This window comes from Canis aureus, chromosome 15, assembly GCF_053574225.1.
Source record: "Canis aureus isolate CA01 chromosome 15, VMU_Caureus_v.1.0, whole genome shotgun sequence".
NCBI lineage: Eukaryota > Metazoa > Chordata > Mammalia > Carnivora > Canidae > Canis > Canis aureus.
Window position 1 is genome coordinate 47115097 of NC_135625.1, and position 21595 is coordinate 47136691.

Consider the following 21595-nt stretch of genomic DNA (forward strand, 5'->3'; position numbering starts at 1 on the left):
CAAAATAGATTTAATAATAAAATCATTATGTATTAAAATATTTAAAAGCTCACAAATCGGGCAGCCCAGGTGGCTCAGCGGTTTAGCGCCGCCTTCAGCCCAGGGCGTGATCCTGGAGACCCGGGATCGAGTCCCACGTCAGGCTCCCTGCATGGAGCCTGCTTCTCCCTCTGCCTGTGTCTCTGCCTCTCTGTCTCTCATGAATAAATAAATAAAATCTTTAAAAAAATAAAAATAAAAGCTCACAAATCTGGGATGCCTGGGTGGCTCAGTTGGTTAAGTGCCTTTGGCTTAAGTCATGATCTCGGGGGTCCTCGATTGAGCCCCATATTGAGCTCTATGCTCAGTGGAGAGTCTGCTTCTCACTCTTCCTCTGCTCCCCTCATGCTCTCTTTTTCTCCTCTCTCTCTCCAATATATAAATAAAAATCTTAAAAAAAAATAAAAGCTCACAAATCTTATTTGGCCTCTATCATAGAAAATTCTAACACAAATCAAAAACAAATCAAATGTATTAATTATACTGAAAATAACATTGATAATAAAAGCAAGCGTGACGGGGGATCCCTGGGTGGCTCAGCGGTTTGGTGCCTGCCTTTGGCCCAGGGAGCAATCCTGGAGTCCCGGGATCGAGTCCCACGTCGGGCTCCCGGCGTGGAGCCTGCTTCTCCCTCCTCCTGTCTCTCTCTCTCTCTCTCTCTCTCTCTCATGAATACATACATACATACATACATACATACATACATACATAAATAAATAAATAAATAAATAAATAAATAAATCTTAAAAAAAAAAGCAAGCATGAAATCACAGGAAAAAGTAAATTTCTCTCTGTAGGTACCTAGTCTCAATATTTTCAAAAGAAAATTGTAAAAATTTGTTTACAAAAATATGAACAGGATAATCTGCAATATAAAACAAACACTAATCTGTGTTTTTCTCCACTGAAGCCATGTGCATAATTATGCTACCTCAAATGATTACAGACATGAACTTGCAAACCAGAATTTTAAAAATGTCCATTACTTGATAGTGCTCAGAAAACAGATGGGACAACAGCCATGTGCTTCCAGGCACACAATTATCTAAACCACAATTAATAACATAAAATACAATTAAGCCACCTCATTCTATTAGTTTTTGATAGAAAAACAAAGCACATGTTGCAATAAAACTGATCTGTGAGGCCTCGTGATTTGATGTATTTAAAAGGAAACCACAGGGAAATTAAAATAGCAACCTTTGTGATCCCTAAACACTACCTTTTAAATCTCCATTTCAAAGGTTTTAGAAATCCATGGAACAGAAGAGGCGTGCACCAAGAACAAGTCCACCTAGCACCTACGGTGTACACCCCCTCCCGACGTCAGCACTAACAGAAGTGCCTGCCATAAAATGAAAATGTCACTGCAAAGTGGAATTACAGGTGAAATCTGTGTATAACTCAGGAAGGCCTCCAATAGATGATAACCTTAGCATGAATCTAACAGACAACTGAGCCAAGAAAGACAAGGAGGGAAGATGCATTTTGGACAGAGTCTAGCAGAGGCAAAAGGGTACTGGTCTGAGATACAGGGGAGACAGAAAGCCAGCATGAGCACGTTTGGGGCAGAGAGGTAATCAAACACCTGATAAGTGAAGGATGCAGAACAAATCAATAAACTAAGGAATGTGAATTTTTCCTCAAAGCAAAGGGGATGCCTTGGCAGATGTCTGAACAAGGGAGTAAGTAACAGGGTTACATTTCTGACAATTCAGTTTGGCAAAAATAGAGTATAAAAATGTAGCCCTCACCTATCACAGTGACTGAATGCATGTGCGGAATTACCAAGAAAGAAACGGATCTAAGCTTAAACTGTCCAACAGAACTTTCTGTGATGCTGGAAATGGTCTATGCTGTGCTATCTAATATGGTAGCCACTGGCCAGCCACACATGACCACTATGCACTTGAAATGTGGAGAGCTGTGTGGCCAAGGAACTGGGTTGGTACTTTCATTTAAGTGTAATTAATTTAAAGTGACATAGCCAAATTTTGCTAGTGGCTCCCCCAGCGTGACCTCCAGGTTTGGGGAAAAGATGCTAAACTCATTCTTAGGAAGTATAGAAGGGGTCTGAGGACGGTCCCTGTTATGCAGCTAAATAGGAGTCTGGAGCTCCAGAAAGTGGTTGATACCACTTCTATCACCCAGATAATCAATAGAGTAGGAAAAAACAAAGAAACTGAAGAGAAAAAGAATTCAAAGAAGTTCAGGAAACACTGAAACACAAAGAGCCCTTGGAGGAAAAAGAGGAAAATGAGAAGCCCAAAAGCAATGGGGAATTCATGAGATCAGTGTCTGCAAAGCTAACAGGGGAGGAGGTTTGAGAAGAGGAAGAGCAGCCATGAGGTTGGCCATGGAGGGCTAGGCTTGCTAGGGGCTTCTTGGGGGGGCCTATGGGGTCCCCCCGTCCCTGGCAGAGCAAGGTAAGGTGTGGCCAGAAGAAGGGGGAAACAGAAAGGCAAAGTCCTCAGCTCTATGTGTAACAATTCTGAACAGCACAAATCCATCCGATGACACGCTAACCTACTATCTCCCGATTCGGATTTAGCCAGGGTTAACATTGAGCACTGGACACTGGCCACCTTCAAGTGTCCACTTAAGTGCCCACCTTTCTGGGTTTAGTTCTCTGGATACTGGGACACTGCCTTTTTGTTTTCCCTCTCACAATACAATCATGTAACATTCATCTTAAAAATAGTGAATATGTTTTCTTAGGAAAAAGCAATTCTACATCCAAATATTTATTCAAAGTACAAAATCCAATGGCAAGATTTACAAATTTTGTCTCATAAAAGGAGCTGGCAACTCATTTATTACTTAATATTCTAAAATTTAAGTAATTCACATGATCTGAAACTCAAAACCATATCAAAAAACATACACTGATAGGCACCTGGGTGGCTCAGTGAGTTAAACATCTGCCTTCAGCTCAGGTCATGATCTCAGGGTCCTGGGATCAAGCCCCATGTCAGGCTCCCTGCTTAGCAGGGAGTCTGCTTGTCCTTCTGCCTCTCCTCACACTCTCTCTCTCAAATAAATTTTTTTAAAAAATCTTTTTTTTTTCCCAACTTTTTTTTTTTTTTTTTTTAAGATTTTATTTATTTATTCATGAGAATACACAGAGAGGAGAGAGAGAGAGGCAGAGACACAGGCAGAGGGAGAAGCAGGCTCCATGCAGGGAGCCTGACGTGGGACTCGATCCCGGGTCTCCAGGATCACACCCTGAGCTGTAGGCGGCGCTAAACCGCTGAGCCACCGGGGCTGCCCTAAAAAAATCTTTAAAAAAATACAGAATACAGTGGAAAGGTCCATACTCTCCTCTTCCCTTGACCTCCCCAGCACAGCTAGACATGTAAATAATCAGTTTTAAGAATTTCCTGTGTATGCACCCAAGATTTTTTTTTAAGGTTTTATTTATTTATTCATGAGAGACACAGGCTCCATGTAGGGAGCCCGACGCGGGACCTGATCCTGGGTCCCCAGGATCACACCCTGATCCGAAGGCAGTGCCAAACCACTGAGCCACCTGGGCTGCCTGCACCCAAGATTTTTTATGCAAATACAAACATACATTCCTACCTTTTCTACCATTCTGACACAAAAGTAGGTATTATTCATATTGTACCATAGCTTCCCTTCCTTCCCTATCAATGTAAAAGGAGTCTCCATGTTCCTTCATACATCCTGATTATCAATGTTAAACTGAAATTAAAATTGCAGGGGTGCCTGCATGGCTCAGTTGGTTGAGCACCCAACTCTTGATTTCAGCCTAGGTCATGACCTCAGGATCCTGGGATTGAGCCCCGAGTTGGGTTCTGCACTCGGTATGGAGCCTGCTGGAGTTTCTCTGTCTCCCTCTCCCTCTGCAACAAATAATCTTTTTTTTTTTTAAGATTTTATTTATTTATTCATGAGAGAGAGAGAGAGAGAGAGAGACGCAGAGACACAAGCAGAGGGAGAAGCAGTGCAGGCTCCCCACAGGAGCTGGATGTGGGACTCCATCCGGGAACTTTGGGATCGTGCCCTGAGCCAAAGGCAGATGCTCAACTGCTGAGCCATCCAGGCATCCCTAAATAAATCTTTAAAAAAAGGTGAAGAAGAAATTAAAATGGCAAATCTCAACCATGAAAGTAAGAGGGATTTATATGGGTCCAAAGGTGCTGACAGGGGTCATCAGCCCTGGAATTTATTAATCATCTTTTAAATACCTTAAAAAAATCCAAACAAACTTGAAAGCAGTGAAAATCTACCACAGTTAAAGGGAGCCTACTTGCTTTCATGAGCTATGAAAACATTCTAAATACTTAAAACCTAATGTATTTAAACCATAAATAAAATTCCTAGAGTAGTTTCTTAGAGGAAATAGGTGTTGTACTCATAAAATCAAGGCTACATATAAAGCTCCTTTACCCATTAAACACCTTTTGGAAACAGTTCACTAGTGAACCTCAGACGAGGGCAGTGATGCATTTAAATCCAGTAATTACTATCCAAAGCGATGGACTTTGTGCTACAATAAAAGCAAGGGTCCTAGATGAGCTGCTATGATCCTGAGATCTCACATCCTGCCCTAATGCAATTAGCCTCCAGAGAGCTAATTACCTAATCGAGGGATCACAGTTTCACGGACATCTTACTTCCTCCAACAGTAATAAACACCAGGGTGCTAAGAGAGCACCTGATTAGTTGGCTGCATTAGTGTTTACAAGGTAGTTTCAGCGGGTGATGTGTTCTCTGCATACAGTTCATTTCAAAGAATGCCTTCCTGAACAAGAGAAACCGCTCTTTTCACATTATGGGAAAGCATTTTATAAAGACAGAAAAGGATTCTTTAGGATAACGTAAATCGGGACCTATGTATTAAGAGGCAGCGCCTTTCAGCAGGTTGCCTGTATAACATCAGTCCCTTTGTTCCTACCACAACTACTACGAATCTTTGCGTGGACCCTGTTAAGTATTTGTCAAATTCTCAAGAAACTACTAAAGTATAACTCAAATTAGAGAGAGAAAAATAGTTCAACACTATGATCATACTTCCTCACCTCAGCACAAACTAGCCACATTCTAATTTGTTTTGTTTTGTCCCTTTTAAAAGTTTATTTCAAAGTTTTGAAAATCAAAAATTTCAGAGTGCTCAAGTTCTGAGGGCGATCTGATGAAAAGAGTGCTGTGGGAAAGCCTAAAAGATGTATGATATATTGGTACTATATAACACAGGCATGAGTTCAATGTTTAAAAGGGGGTTAGGGCTAAACTCCATTGTCATTTCCAAGATACTCGAGAAAAATACATTACTGGCTAGGAAGATGGATTCAAATAGTTATCAGCTGATTTAGAAAAGAAAAACACATTTTCATTTTCCAGGACATGCTTGAAGAGTTGAATGAACATCCTACACCATATTCTACCAGAAAGTAGCAGATAAAACCATCAGAGATGAAGACATAAACCAAGTCCAGGGTCTGGGGTTAACAGACCGCCATGCGTGCACAGCGCCCAAGGACACTTGCCTGACTTTGGGCACCACCATCCGATGCTGCACCATGAGTGTATGGCCAATCGACGCCATTAGAGTCAAAGCCTCCTCACTGGCCGAGTCCCTCCATACCAGGTTTAGCAGAGTGTTGGTCTGCTGCTTTGTGTCCAACTTCTTCAGACACTCCTCTGTTATGTATGGGACTGACAGTCGACCATCCTCCTAAAACACACCAGATACACTTGTCTAAGTTGATGATACTTTCTTAGAAATGAGCCTCTATGCTACAAACACACAGAAAATCTGGTATTACTTCAAGTGAAAATACAAAATAGGCATTATCTAAAAGTTACCCACATCATGATGGACAAATCAGTATCTCCCCAAATGCATCCACTAAAGTAATACGAGATTCTCTAGAGATCCACAGTCACTATCAATGTTAGGCACCAATTTTACCTAGAATAACAGAACTATAAATACTGTTTCTGCCTGATTTTTGTGATAATATTTTCAGTATTGACATCTTAAGAAAAATTCATTTCAGTTTTAGATACCATTGTACTAAGTAAGCATACATGTGTGAGAATTTATCATCTAACAGAATTTCCATTTTAAATTATTTGGGAGATAATAAAGCAAAATTAGCATATTAAAGAACTTAATTTTTTTTTAATCAAATGAGATATATTTTACATATTAATTTCTCTAAAGATCCGATTTACTGAATAAAACCTGAACTGAGACACTATGCATTTACTTCTTCGGGGTATTAAGTCAAAGATACATAGTTTCTTCACATACATATATGTCCAAGTATATATATATATAAGACTATATACACAACACTGGGTATTGCTGACTACACTGTTTGGAAACTTAAATTGGTAATAATTTATGCAATTTATAATAATCTACCAAATAAAACACTGCTTTAGATGAAAGTAATGAATTCTATCTGCCAAACATGAATCTGTAAATAAGATGCACCTAATAAAGGAAGTTAGGAAAAAAGTATGTTGGTACTATTTTTGTACTGTACCTATTTAAAATACATTACACACAAACCAGAACTAAACCGATATAGAAACCTAAGAGTTTATATGAAATTTGACTCTGGAAAAATCTCATTTAATCAATTAGACTCTACATAATCATCATAGGAAAAAAGAGGCAGGATGCAAGCAACCATCAAAACATCTGACAGAAAAATATAGAAGAGATTTGGAGTCAAATCTGTGAGTACCTGGCCTATACCTGTGTCAATGGCTCTGAACCCAAATGTGGACAGGAAGGGAGAGATGATAATGCAAAGGAAAAATGAAGAGAAAAAAAATGAAAGAGAGAAATAAATCATACATTAATACAGACCTTGAAACCCTTGTATATAAAGAAAGAAAAATATAGTAAAAATTCTCACAAATATAAGTAACAAAATCAAGCTATACTTTTTTTTTTTTTTTGCGGTTTATCAAAAAAAAATTTTAATGACTTTATGGGATGCCTAACCCATGAAATGGTTTACATGTCAAAGTCTTTCATTCAAAAACTTTAAAAGCTCTAAGCCAGAGCCACCTAGATGGCTCAGCAGTTGAGCTCTACTTTCAGCACAGGGTGTGATCCTGGAGTTCAGGGATCAAGTCCCGCATTGGGTTACCTGAGAGGAGCCTGCTTCTCCTTCTGCCTGTGTCTCTGCCCCCCTGTCTCTCTGTGTCTCTCATGAATAAAAGAATAAAATCTAAAAAAAAAAAAAAAAGCTCTAAGCCATATATTCATCTATAGTTTTATGGGCTTTAAAAAATACATATTTTTAAATTTATTTATTTATTCATAGAGACAGAGGAGAGAGAGAGAGACACAGGTAGAGGGAGAAGCAGGCTCCATGCAGGGAGCCTGCCGTGGACTCGATCCTGGGTCTCCAGAATCAGGCCCTGGGCTGAAGGCGGTGCTAAACCGCTGAGCCACCCGGGCTGCCCAAAAAAGTGTCTTCTAAAAACAAAAATTTTCTCAACATTCCATCTATAGAATCCCACTTTTTTTAGCCATATAAAAATTCACATTTTTGTGTGCAGTTCTGAATTCTGACAGATGGAAGATTTCCAGCTTCCACCAAAACACTCAGTTTTGCCCCTTTGCAATTAACCCTTCCCCTAGCTGTAAGGGGCAACAACTCATCTGTTTCTTCTTATTGTTACTTTTTAAAACAAACTTTGCTAATCAAACTATTTGTATCAGAGGCAGTACTAACACATCCTTTCACTTCACAAGATCCTAAAGATTTACTTCCTCTGGTCCTTTGGAAAACCTGAGCCTCTTGAGTAGGTTCCTAACAACAACAAAATATTTAAACTTATTGCAGCCATATCTCAAGTTATTTCAGTTCTGTAATTAAAAGAAAAAGAGGTATCACTGAAGACACACACATTGTGTGTGTATGATACAAAGCTTTTTATTCCTTGAAAATACACAGCAAACCAGGCGAGGTGAGAAAAGGTGGGGTGGCATAGAGAGTATATGTGACAATGCACTCAAAATTCATTTTCAAATAAATCACAACTTTTGTCATCTACAAAACTGCCAAAAATTAACAGGAGACATTACCTGGTGTGCACAAGATAGGGTAAGAAGGGGGAGGGTGTGGCTGCTGATGGGTGTGGGTTTCTGTGTAGACAATGAAAATGCTTTACCAGAGTGGTGGTGGCTATGGTTAGGTTAATATACTGAGAAATCACTCAACTGAACATCACTTTAAAAGGGTGAATTTCATGGTCAAGTGTATCTCAATAAAGCTGCTATAAATTCTTAAAAATACAACAGTGCGGGGATCCCTGGGTGGCTCAGCGGTTTAGTGCCTGCCTTTGGCCCGGGGTGCGAAACTGGAGTCCCGGGATCGAGTCCCATATCAGGCTCCCTGCGTGGAGCCTGCTTCTCCCTCTGCCTGTATCTCTGCCTCTCTCTCTCTATGTCTATCATGAATGGATAAATAAAATCTTTAAAAAAAAAATAAAAAAAAGTAAAATAAAATAAAATAAAATAAAATAAAATAAAATAAAATAAAATAAAATAAAATAAAAATACAACAGTGCTTGGCACACAGTAAGGGCCCTTCGTGAGAACCAGGAACTTTTTAACCTTAACACAATTTCCCTTCTAGGAAAACTTCCTAAGTAACAATTAGATTAATATACAGCATGGCCTACTCTGAATAAAAAACCCACACAACTATGTATCCCCACATATAGTTGTATGGACGGGCAAGAGAAGGTGCATCCTGGGTAGAAGAGCATCCCCAGTCCCCAGTGGCCAGGATGGTCATCTCTGGAAGGGCAGGGTGGCAGTAGAGGAAAGAGACTCCATGTGCAGTCTGAAGCCTTTAATGTATTACTTAGATGGAGTGGCGTGCAGTATAATCTGTTCTCTGACCCCCAGGCCCACAGGAGCTTACAGGAGCGCTTGGCTGCTTGTCTGCCTCTTCACCCTCATCTTCCGAGTCACTGGCTGAATCCTGACAGCTCGTGCTGGCCGGTGAAACTGGTAGCTGAGAAAGAAAGGTCTGGAGTACTCTTAAATACACCAGCAGTCCTTCCTCAGAGAGGGTCCCTTTGTAAAACAGTCAGTTGTAATATTTCATTAAAAGTGATTAAACAGAAACTGGAAAACTCAGGTATCATTTTTTTTATATTCAGAGACATCTCCAATCAGAACTTATTATCAAAATTCTAGTAATTCATGTATAGATGTATGTATTAAACTACATCAGAGAAAGATGCAATAATTCTAGGATAGGTGCATATTAGAAGTTCAGCACAAATGGGGATAACATCCCTGTGCTCACAGGAATTCTCCTATTCAACCTCAAAATTCTTTCTAATCTGTGTGGCCTTGTAACATGAATCTGAATCAGGCTTTTTTTTTTTTTTTTTTTTTTTTAAGTAATCTCTACATGCAAGGTGGAGCTCGAACTCACAACCCTGAGATCAAGAGCTGCATGTTCCACCAATGGAGCTTGACAGACACCCCTGAATCGGATTTTTTTATGTGCCTAGAAACCTTCCCTGGGGACACTGCTGAGACCTTGAGCACTCTTCCAAGAAACCCTCCCCCTCCCCCCCACCCCACTCCCCAGCAGAAGCAGCCTTGACAACATACAACTGTCACCAGATTCCCTTCTCTTGATTTCTATGTGCTAATACTGTGTACATGGGAAGTGAGGGAAAACACATGTTGGATCTCATACCTAGATACTGCTCGCCAACAGTTAAGACAAAGAAGAAGAGCCACGGTGCCCTGCTGCTTGTCCTGCTGCTCGTCCCGGAGCGTCTGCTCTCCAGTAACAACAGCGCGCTCAGGAAGGGCTCGTAAGGGAAAACAGTGTGTGCATCCGCTAAGGCTGGAATGATGAAATGAAAAATCTGATCTGTAAAAGGTGCTGCCAAAAACTCCTCAGTGAAGGCGCTAAAAACTTGCTGCCTGAAAAAGAAAAATGCAAGTTTTCATCAAAACATATTGTTCATTAAATCACTGATTAAAATTAACTTTCAAAATATTATTTTCCAAATTAATTGAAGGTCAGCATTCAATATCAACTAAATTGCCCTGAAACTAACTGATTTTGGGCCTTCCCTATTGAGAAAATTCTGCCATGTTTTTATATCCCTCAATAGCTACTAGAACAGGAAAATAACCAGGTCATTAGAATTATACATTTATATTAGGGTACAGGCCAAACAAATAGTAAACTTTTTCTTTAAACTGAGTCACATTAATAAAGTAAAAATTTGACTTAACTCTATATGTAAAATAGCATCCATGTAAAAGTTTTTGTTAGATAGAGACCTTGTGAATTTACACAATTGGTAAATTATCCCATTCTCACCTTGCACCTTCTGGACAGGAGTTGTAAGTAAAGTGCAATGGTTTCAGAACATTCTCTAGCAAAATGTTTGCTATAGGAACTCGAGATAAATCAGAATACTCAATACTTGATGGTAGCTTGCTGTTAATTAACAAATAGAGAGATCTATAATACCCTAAAAGAAAGGAAAAACACATATTTAGAATTTGGTATCTTAATCATAATGAGGGAAAAAAATATCAATTTTTATATGCTTTTTATAAATCTCCATAGGTCCAAATTTAAGTTAATTTTTCAACTTTCCTTTTTTTTTAAAAAAAAAAATTACTAGCTAAACAATGGCTTTTTTCCCCCAATTTACTAATTTTTTAAAGTAATCTCTACAGCCAATGAGGGGCTTGAACTTATGACCCTGAGATCAAGATCACATGCTCCACAGACTGAGCCAACCAGGCACCCCTTCTACTGTTTTATTAAGGAAAAGTTAAATACATAAGTACCCTGAAATGGTCTATAAATTCCATGTACCCATCACCCACTCCTCCATAAGCTGGAAAGCAAATCTAAGACATAATTATTTCATTGTGTCATCAAAGGACTTTATTTTTCTTAAAAATACCATTAATGACAGCTAAAATAAATTGTTAATTTCTTGCTATCACAAGCATCTAGTCAGTGTTCAAGTCTCCAACTCTCTCTTGCTATAAATTTTATTTAACTAGTTTGCCTGAATCAGGATCCAAGTAAGGTCCATATACTGTGATGGTTTTCATTTGATTCTTCAGCATCCTCTAATATTTAGTTTTTGGTTTTTAAAAAATATGTTGAACTCATGGATTTAAACATACTGACAGCACACTTGAAACTGATATAACTCTGCAGGTCACCACAGAAGGTGCCAAAAGCAGCACTTTCACTGCAAGACTGTGACATACTTTCTACTTATAGACACATTTCAAAATAATGCATTTCTGAGTTATGTTCTTCATGCTTTTAGAAAACAAGAAAAAAAACTCACGGATTGCTTAGCTTTAAATCAGTATACACAATAATGCATTGATTCAAGGAATGATTTCTAATTACCATAGCTTTGTTTTTTAAAAGATCAAATCCTATTTTAGTTGACTCCCTAATTTTTCAACAAAGGTTTCTTTTTTTATTTTAAACCTAAGCCAAATGCTAAAGTTGCGATGTATACGAATTTAATTTTTACAGTTTTAGTACTGAGGATTAAATTAGTGAGGTTTAGTCTAGATTAGTCCATCACTTCTGGAAAACAAAAGGAAACTTATTTTTCACTTTCACCAGTGACTCCTGCCTTCTAGAAATATCTATAGTGGATATAAATTATACTGCTCCTCTTATGACCAATAACATACATATTTTTTAAATGCTAATACTTCTGAAGTCCAAGCCCTGGAGTGTTTGACTTTTTACCTGTGAGAACACTGGAAGTCAGATTTTTCAATTTTTGTCTTACACTGCTTAATTCATCATAAAAGTTTTAGATATCATATGTATTTCATAGTCTTTCTCCAGAACAGTGCCACAAATGTGTCCTCAGAGGAATTTCAGATCTAGATTATTATACTTTATATAATCAGAATCATTATCAGAAGAGCGTCCATGCATAAAAGCATTTACAGCCAGGCAGTAAGAAAATTCAGACTAAATATCTTGCTCTCCTCTACTGAACTGATGTGAAGACTGACTTTCTACTAAGGCCATTCTGGTGATCTCCCTCGTACTTGGGGCACCACCACACCTACCAACTCAGGACCCGGCTGGCTGCCCAGCTATGGGAGGACTGGCTGCTGGAGAGATGCATAACCAGAAGAGTTTCTGGAAGCATACACTCATTTACTTCATTTTCAAGCATCAGGAAAATGTAAAGACATTTGGGGTGCGGAGGGCTGAAGACCAATATTGGCACCAGCGCTTCCAGCATGTGCTTCCCTTAACAGTGCCCTGTTATAGTCACTCTTGGTGTTCAGACCAAGTGTTCAAGCCCGACACAACATCCTACCTAAGCACAGCCCCAATCCCACCTGCCACCTACCATTTTGAATCATGTAGTGCAAAATCTGTTCAATTATGGACACCACATAGCTAGCGTCTTGTAAAACAGGCAAATAAGTATTCTCAGATGAAAACACCTCAAGCATCCTCATTGGAAGTGCAACATTCAAACTGTCATCATTACAGTTTTGCAATAACCTGTAAAAAACAAACAAACAAAAAGTATTCACATACTTACTGGATAGCAAATGTTATCCCAAGCTCCTGCAAACAACTTTCATTTGCTATGGTTAAGTGTTTGAGCCAGTCTGTTCTAGTACTAGATGTCTCTGAAAACAGGCATGACTCGAGGATAGACCAGACAATAATCACATTTGTCTCGCACACTTCCTATGGAGAACTTGTTATGTGCCAAATAGCATGCAGGCACTGGGTTTGTAGAGATGAAAAATGCACAATCATAGAGGGAGAACAGATAAGAAAAATCAAAGATCACAAACATAGTGTGAGAAGTTTAAAGAGCTCCTCAAGACTTTCCACACCTTTGATAAGCTGCTGACTTACCTGCAACAGAGGCTCATCAACCTCTTTATTTGAAATAAACACGTAAGTCTCTCAGATCCATCCAACTGCTGGACAAACAGAGAGCTGTGTTTAATTAAGTTCTGATACATCCATATCTGAAATAGCAAAACATACAGATCATTCTCAATCCATAAAAAACTTCTTGTTTATATTATATAACATTCCAAATTTCCTTAAGTGGTAAATAATTAAAATATGATAAAAAGTAAATCTTCTAAATGAGGTTTTATATTGTAACATATACCTCCTGTCTTAGATTTTCCATCTTAAAATAGTACATCAGTAAGCTAAATCACTAAATTTACTACTAAAACAAAGTACACTTAAAACTCATCTAAATCTGAAATAAGGGGTACCTGGGTGGCTCCACTGGTTGGACATCTGCCTTTGGCTCAGGTCATGATCCTGGGGTCCTGGGATCAAGCCCCACATCAGGCTCCCTGCTCAGCAGCGAGCCTGCTTCTCCCTCTCCCTCAGCCTGCCATTCTGCCCACTTGTACTCTCTCTATATATATCAAATAAATAAATAAATAAATCTTTAAAAAAATAAAATAAAATAAATCTGAAATAAAACCATTCATTTCCAAAAATCAGTAATCCACAGTAAAAAAAAAACATGAGAAATATAGTATTAATCATGAGGTACACAAGGATCTCTGTTTCTTTACCTTTTGCCTCTGTGTCTCCAGCATCCTTTCCTACTGGATATTCCCCTTCCCTATGAAATTTTTGTAGGAAAGGTGATCATATAGCTCTATTATACCCAGTAAAAGCTCAGGTACATAATATGTGAGGAAACAGAGATGGGACAGATCCTTTCATAATGTTAACATATGTCAAATCATTATGGTGCACCCTTTAAATATCTTTAAATTTTATTTGCCAACTATGCCTCAGTAGAGTTAGGGAAAAAAAAGTCAGGGATATGCCAGGGTGTCCAGAACTCCCCATTCTCCTGGACACAATGACTAGTCAGTGAACTCAGCAAATGTAAGATATCTAACTTGCACCCAGGAAGCCTATCTGCTATGGGCGTAGCTACCATAAGTGATTTTGAAAACTCAATACTCAACAACGAATCTTTTCTATTTTCTGTGCTATAATTTTTGTAAAACCAACTGTTACTTACTTGTTAATTTCATAAGACTCATTTAGAACCAGTAAAATTAACACAGCCCCTTAAAAGTGGCTATTTGCAAATATGCCACAGAATCTTTTCTTTGCGTGTTATCTTTCAGGAATTTCTCCTTTGACAGCAGCACTTCTTTCATATAAAATGTTATCAGACGAAATACAAATGCAAAAGTGTTTCATAAAACAAATTACAATAGGTCCTAGGTTGGGTGGAAAGAACTCTATGACCCATTCCAAATATGAATTTGCTTATACATAAGCTTTCTTCTTGAGGTGTATGGAGCTACCCTGCCCATATTTTTCTCAAGAATCAACAGGATACAATACTATCTATACTATCTGATGGTATAGTATATTGCAGTTCATTCTAATTGCAAACCATCTTAACAAATAAAAATAGCAAAAACAGTAACTAAACATTATCAAAATCTAAAGGGCAATTGTAGGAACTTCAAGAATAAGGCTGTCAATATGTTAATCTAGTAATTATGTTTCAAGTTGCTTTATGAAATTAAAAAACTCAAAGCAGTAGTGATATTTAAACACTCTCTGGACTGTTTTGAAGATTTTAATTAATTAATTAATTAATTAGAGATGGGCGGAGGGGGGAGAGAGTGTGCAAAGGAGAAGGGCAAAGCAGGAGGGAGAAAGAATCTCAAGCTGAGCATGGAGTCCAACTCGGGGCTTGATCTCATAATCCTGAGATCGTGACCTGAGCCAGAAACAAGAGTCAGATGCTGAAGCAACTGAGCCACCCATGGGCCCCCAGACTGAGTTTTGATTCTGTATTTTACAACCCTGAAAAATGTACCAACAACATCCAGAAAGTTGTATGATCACTACATTAAACACTTATTTGGCCTAACTTTTTGTTGTTATTTACTAAATGCAGATGAGTAAAGTTTTAAAAACACCTTATTTCTCAGGAAGTCAACTGAGGATATGTACCAATAAAATGAGGGAGTAAATCAAGAAAGCAAAAACATAATGGAATCAGGAGGGAGGATCTAAAACTGAAGCAAAGCAAGTGACCTTTCCAAGATAATGACACAAAAATTTCCTAGAATCCAAGAAGACTAGCTCCAGGGAAACAGAGCTTCTGACTACCTGACATCTTTAATCATGGACAATTATACTAAGAAGCATTTTACAGTACTGTCAAAAGTGGAAGGCAACTTTATCAAGAAACTCAAAGGAAGTTAAACAAAAGTGAGGCAATTATGAACTCTGAAATAATTAAATAAAGCTGAACACAAAAGAAAATATAATCAGAGTATACTATTTTATCAGAGACTATATTTAAAGTAATAATAGTAATAATAAGTAAATAAAGGAAGGAAATGAGGAAGGCATAGTATATACCTAGCTTTGCATATAATGTCTTAGAAAAACATAAAAGTGGCACCATGCTGGCTCCTAGGGGGTAATTAGGGAGTATGAAGACTGGAGCAGGGAGACTCTTTCCCTACACAGGATTAATTTGTTGTTCTTGCATTTTTGTTTGCAAACTGAATAAACATTTGAGTTCACTTCTGTTCTATTTTTTTTTAAATGTTTTTTTTTTTAATTTTTATTTATTTATGATAATCACAGAGAGAGAAAGAGAGGCAGAGACATAGGCAGAGGGAGAAGCAGGCTCCATGCACCAGGAGCCCGAAGTGGGATTCGATCCCGGGTCTCCAGGATCGCGCCCTGGGCCAAAGGCAGGCGCTAAACCGCTGCGCCACCCAGGGATCCCACACTTCTGTTCTATTAACCAGGTTTGATGACATTTAATTTTATTTAGGAGTTCAGAATCCGCACATGAGCAATTTGCTGTGTTTGGCCTAAGGCCTGGCAACAAACACATATTCATCCCCAAACTATGCATGAATGAATGGCTGCTGAACCAGTAATGCGGGGACTGTGGACTGGCCCTTACACATGAGCATGCAGGAGCAGTTCTGCAAAGGAATGGGGTGCTCTGGAGAGGCATAAATGACCAACACCTCCCACAGCACCTGCATGTCTGTGCTCCTTAGCAATCTCTCAATCTGTAAGACTAGACTACATGAAGGTGGCAATGGACTGTCCCAGAGAGCAAGCCTGATTATCTACTACAGTACTTCTCTGGTTCATTTTCTTATGAACTTCAGATAGAAGGCCTGAAGACAGCCTGTACTTAAGGAAAGTCTAGAATGAGCAAATGAAGCCACTTTCACTGCCTCTCTAGACTGTCTCTAGTTTATGGCAAGTTCTTCCCAGGTTCCAGGCTAGCCCAACTCAGGAAAGAATGTTGGGTTTTAAAGCCAAACACCAGATAAGCAATAAAGTGTTTGTGTATTTATATTTCTTATGGGGAATCTTTCCAGTATGTATGGTTGTAGTATGGAAGACATACTTTTCATTGTATACTATCTTTTCTTTTTAAAGATTTTATTTATTCATTAGAGACAGAGAGAGAGAGGCAGAAACACAGGCAGAGGGAGAAGCAGGCTCCATGCAGGGAGCCCGACGTGGGACTCGATCCTGGGACTCCAGGATCATGCCCTGAGCTGAAGGCAGATGCTCAATCGCTGAGCCACCCAGGCGTCCCTGTATACCATCTTTTTTTTTTTTTTTTAATTTTTATTTATTTATGATAGTCACAGAGAGAGAGAGAGAGAGAGAGAGAGAGAGGCAGAGACACAGGCAGAGGGAGAAGCAGGCTCCATGCACCGGGAGCCCGATGTGGGATTCGATCCCGGGCCTCCAGGATCATGCCCTGGGCCAAAGGCAGGCGCCAAACCGCTGCGCCACCCAGGGATCCCTGTATACCATCTTTTAATATAATTTGAAATTTTTATTACAAGTAAAGAAGAATTCCTAAGAATAAACACACATTTAACCTAATAATTTACATAGGAACCTCTTAATATTTTCTGAGAAATGGGACACAGTAACAAGTTGCATTTTAAAAAGTTCATTCATCTACACACCCATCCTTATTTTCAAACACCATTCCTCATCACCATTAGTTTCAAAAGCCTACAAAATTTAACAGTACTACAGTCATACTTGGGATGTTTCAAGAACGAGACCCTATAAGTTAGAGTTTTAAAGTATTTACAGATAATATGCTATAAGATTTATGATGGCTGACTGATAGGGAGGCACAGGTATGGAGGGCTCTGGGTGAGATAGGCATGGATGACTATGGACACAGTACTGGGTACACGGTGGATGGTTCAATATATGATTCTATTTTTTCTTACATTTGAAATGTATCATAATTTTAAAAATGGAAAAAAAAAACCTACTGGCAATTTAGATCTCTCTTTAAGAGGTAAAGCACATCACCACAAAGATGACCTATGATATAGCAGGCTGAGGGAAGTTCACAAAGGCATTAGGGTTAGCTGGAGGGTTAGCTGACCCCACTAAAAAACAACAAACAAACAAACAAAACCGCTGGAAAACACATAAACTACGATAAGTGGAAGTGTAGGCAATACTTACCAAACGTTTTGAGTCTTCATTCTGCTTGTAGAAAAACAGAAGCTGCCTTACCAAAAGGGTAAGGTTGGGCCCACTGGCAATAGAGAAAGTGCCACCTGACTGTGAAGCACTGGCGCAGCGATCAAAGGCGCTTCTCTGGATGGCGTGCTGGAGGCAAGACAAATGACACATGAGTGTGACAGGCAGTTGCACACTGCAGCAGCCTGAGGGTACCCGGGGGTCTGAATGGCAGCAGGGGCTCATAGTCTGGTTGCCGTACCCGTGCAGTTCTTAAGAAAAGTGAACTGAAACCTAGAAAACCTGGGATGGAATAAAGACCCCTCAACCCCCCAAAAGACTCTTCCACCAACTTCAACCTTTAGCTGCAGCCCATGTTTCTATTTCATTATTTAAAAATCACCTCAAAACTCCTCTACCTATAAATCTTTATGTAAACATAAACCACTGAAATTATTTGGGAAATATTATCAATATTAATTTTCATTAAACAGGTGTATTTTAGTAAAATACCCACAAAATAGATTCCATTTCTAAGACTCCAAAGCCACACTTAGCTCTGGCATGCCTTTCTAATTCTTTCCCAGTTTATAAGCAAACTTACTTGCTGTTTCCGGTCTCTATAGCCTCGTATAAATGACTGTATAATTATTGCATTTTTCAATCTTCGCCTTTCCTCCTGCATAATGGGAGGGAGGAAGGAACAATTGGTCATAGTGAAATGACATTTCTAGTAAAGACTTAAAAAAAAAAAAAGCTATAGAATTTACATAACACAAAATTCACTCTTTTAAGTGTATCGTTCACCAATTTTCAAAATATTCAAAGTTCAAGTATCACCACAGTCCAATTTTAGAATACTTTCATCACCCACTCCAAACCCCCTGAACCCATTAGCACTCATTCCTCAATCCCAGCCCTGGGTCCCCCCCATCCCCAGCAACCATTAGTCGAATATCTATCTGTATGGCAATGACTATTTTGGACATTTCTTATAATGGAATCATATTATATATAGCCTTTTGTGTCTGACTTTTTTTTACTATGCATGCTATTTTCAAGGTTCATCCATGTTGTACCATATATCTAAGCTGTACTACTTTTTGTGGCCAATTAATACTTCACTGTATGAACGTCTCACATTTTGTTTATTCATTTACTACCTGATAGACATTTGGGCTGTTTCCACTATGGGCTATTATAAATAATGCTGCTGTGGACACTCATGTAAAAGTTTTGTATGGATACAGGTTTTCATTTCTCTTGGGTGTATGCCTAGGAGTGGAATTAACATTTGAGGAACTGTCAGACTGTTTTCCAAAATGAATCCCACCAGTACAGTAAGACTTAGAACAACAATTTTAGTTTATTTTTATTTTCTTTTTAAAGATTTTATTTTATTTATTCATGAGAGACACACAGAAACAGGCAGAGACATGGGCAGAGGGAGAAGCAGGTTCCCTGCAGGGAGCCCAATGTGGGACTTGATCCCTGGACCCTGGGATCATAACGTGAGCTGAAGGCATCCACTGAGCCATCCAGCCATCCCAATTTCAGTTTTAAATATAATAAGAATATAGACAACACAAACATCAATTTTTAAAAGCCACTTTTCTTATCTCAAAAGAGAAAACTCTTTTTGATTGACTTAAGACTCTTTAAAATTTTCAGTGACCTAGCAAAAATATTTATTTTTCACACTATTGTAATCAATACAGCTACCACTGTTTGAAAGGCTCCTATGTGCTGGCCCTAACACTTCACAATCATTTTAGATGACTACTACTCCAGGTTTTATGATACGGAAGCTGAAATTTCCATGAAGATAAAATGATGCTGAAAGATGTAAGACACTCAGAATTCAAACTCTAGTATGACACTGAAACCTGTACTCATCTTACCACATGACACTGTGTCTGTCTTCTATGAAGGCCACCTGCCAGGTTTGAAATGCACATGCACACCTACAATCTTGGGATGGCAGAACATCAATTAGGTCATGCAAGTATATTTTCTGAACTTCAAATGTTTATAGCAAAGGAATCCCCGAGCTTAAAACTACTTTGGGAATCTCTATTCATTACTATGATGATTCTAAGAGCACTTCAACAAAAACCCATAATATATTGTCCAGTGAGCTTTCAAAACACTTTTTTTTTCATTCATTTGTCACTAAGGAGGAAGTCATGGTAGCATTCTAGCCTCTGGCTGGGACCAGGACCTAAGGGCTCCATCTCAGGTGTACTGGAGGTAGACTGACCCTGACAAGGACTGAAGACCAGCTGCATACCAGCTAAACCCTGTATTACTTAAAGGTGATTTGTCCTTCTACCTATTGCCCACCAGAAGAAAATGTAATGCTCTCCAAAAGAGAGCTCTTCTGCTCTTCATTTTGCCATATAAACTGTCAGTCTTCAATCAAAATAACCAGGCAAAAAACAAAAACTAAAAATCAAGAGGACAAACAACAGAAAAAAAACCCCCACAGGTTATGCAAAACTGGAGTATAAACATTATCTTTAATAATCCATAACTATGTTCATGAAAGTTAAAGGCAAGAGAACTGGGAAATAAATGAAACAATCAAAGAAAATTCTAGAACTGAAATAAAATCTGAAATTCAGAATTCAATGGATATATGTAACAATTAGACACTAGTAACGAGATCATCTGTAAATCAGAAGTTAGGTCAGAAGAAAATATCCAGGGCAGAGTGGGTGGCTCAGCGGTTTAGCGCCGCCTTTAGCCCAGGGTGTGATCCTGGAGGCCCACGATTGAGTCCCACATCAGGCTCCCTGCATGGAGCCTGCTTCTCCCTCTGCCTGTGTCTCTGCCTCTCTCTCTGCATCTCTGTGTCTCTCATGAATAAATAAATAAAATTAAAAAAAAAAAATATCCAAACCAAAGCAGAAATATTTAAAAGAATAAATATACAGAAAAGCATAGGAGACATACATGCCACAATGCAAAGGTCAAATGCATACATAATTTGAGTCCAAGAAGAAGAGGAGAGGAAAAATGAAGCAGAAACACTACTCAAGAGATGAGAACTGAGAATGTTTCAGAAAACATAAAAGACAATAAACAAACAATACTTTAAATACTTCTCGTTTGAGCAGTCATTTTCAAGTGTCAGCAATTTTGCCACCCAGGGGACATTGGATAATTTCTGGAGACATTTTTGGTTATCTTACCTGGAGGGAGGGAGTGCTGTGTCATCTAATGGGTAGAGTAGAACACATGAATGCTGCTAAACACTTTTCAATGTACAGGATAAGCTCCCACAACAAAGAATTATCTGGTCCAAAAAATGTCAACAGTACTGAGGCTGAGAAACCCCACCTAAAAGTCTTTATGTTGGGGATCTCTGGGTGGCTCAGCGGTTTGGCGCCTGCCTTTTGCCCAGGGCGTGATCCTGGAGTCACAGGATCAAGTCCCGTGTCAGGCTCCCGGTATGGAGCCTGCTTCTCCCTCCTCCTGTGTCTGTGTCTCTGCCTCTCTCTCTCTCTCTATCATAAATAAATAAAATAAAAATAAAAAATAATAAAAAATAAAAGTCTTTGTGTTTGCTATTTCCTTCACCAAGAATGCTCTTCCTCCAGCTTTCCATAAAGCAGCTTCTTCTTCACCCTCTAACCAGCTCAGAGAGTCCTTCCCTGAATACCCTTCCCTGTCACTATCACCTTGCTCCACTGCTTTCATGGCACATATCACTGGCTCAATATCTTGGTTAACATCTGTGCTCTAGAACCCAGCAAGAACATTATCTGTCTTATTCACTATTTATATACCCAGCAAGCAGAACAGTACCTGGAACATATCAAGCTCTCAATTAATATTTGTTAAAGGAATGAATGAATGATTAGAAAACAACACAAAATAAAAATCTGGGAAAGTAGGCCATAAAATATCATAATTGCTAATTAATCAACAAAATAAAGCCATGTTAACAAATTGTCACCAGAGAGACAACATGTAAAATAAAGAATATATTAAACAAAAAAATAAAA

The 21595-nt window shown here is 38.7% G+C and overlaps 1 protein-coding gene across 4 annotated transcripts in view; it reads right to left on the bottom strand.

Annotated features, from left to right (window-relative positions):
- UBE3C (ubiquitin protein ligase E3C) overlaps positions 1–21595 on the bottom strand; it is a 127153-nt gene that overhangs the window by 76677 nt on the left and 28881 nt on the right. For 3 of the 4 annotated variants that reach the window (XM_077849510.1, XM_077849512.1, XM_077849513.1), the window contains exons 3-10: positions 18190–18264; positions 17589–17735; positions 12957–13072; positions 12433–12590; positions 10395–10548; positions 9756–9988; positions 8964–9118; positions 5553–5740 (exon numbers count right to left, since the gene is read on the bottom strand). In XM_077849510.1, the coding sequence (XP_077705636.1) occupies positions 5553–5740; positions 8964–9118; positions 9756–9988; positions 10395–10548; positions 12433–12590; positions 12957–13072; positions 17589–17735; positions 18190–18264 (1226 nt within the window). The remainder of the gene's footprint in view (positions 1–5552; positions 5741–8963; positions 9119–9755; positions 9989–10394; positions 10549–12432; positions 12591–12956; positions 13073–17588; positions 17736–18189; positions 18265–21595) is intronic. The other variant, XM_077849511.1, reaches the window with a different exon arrangement.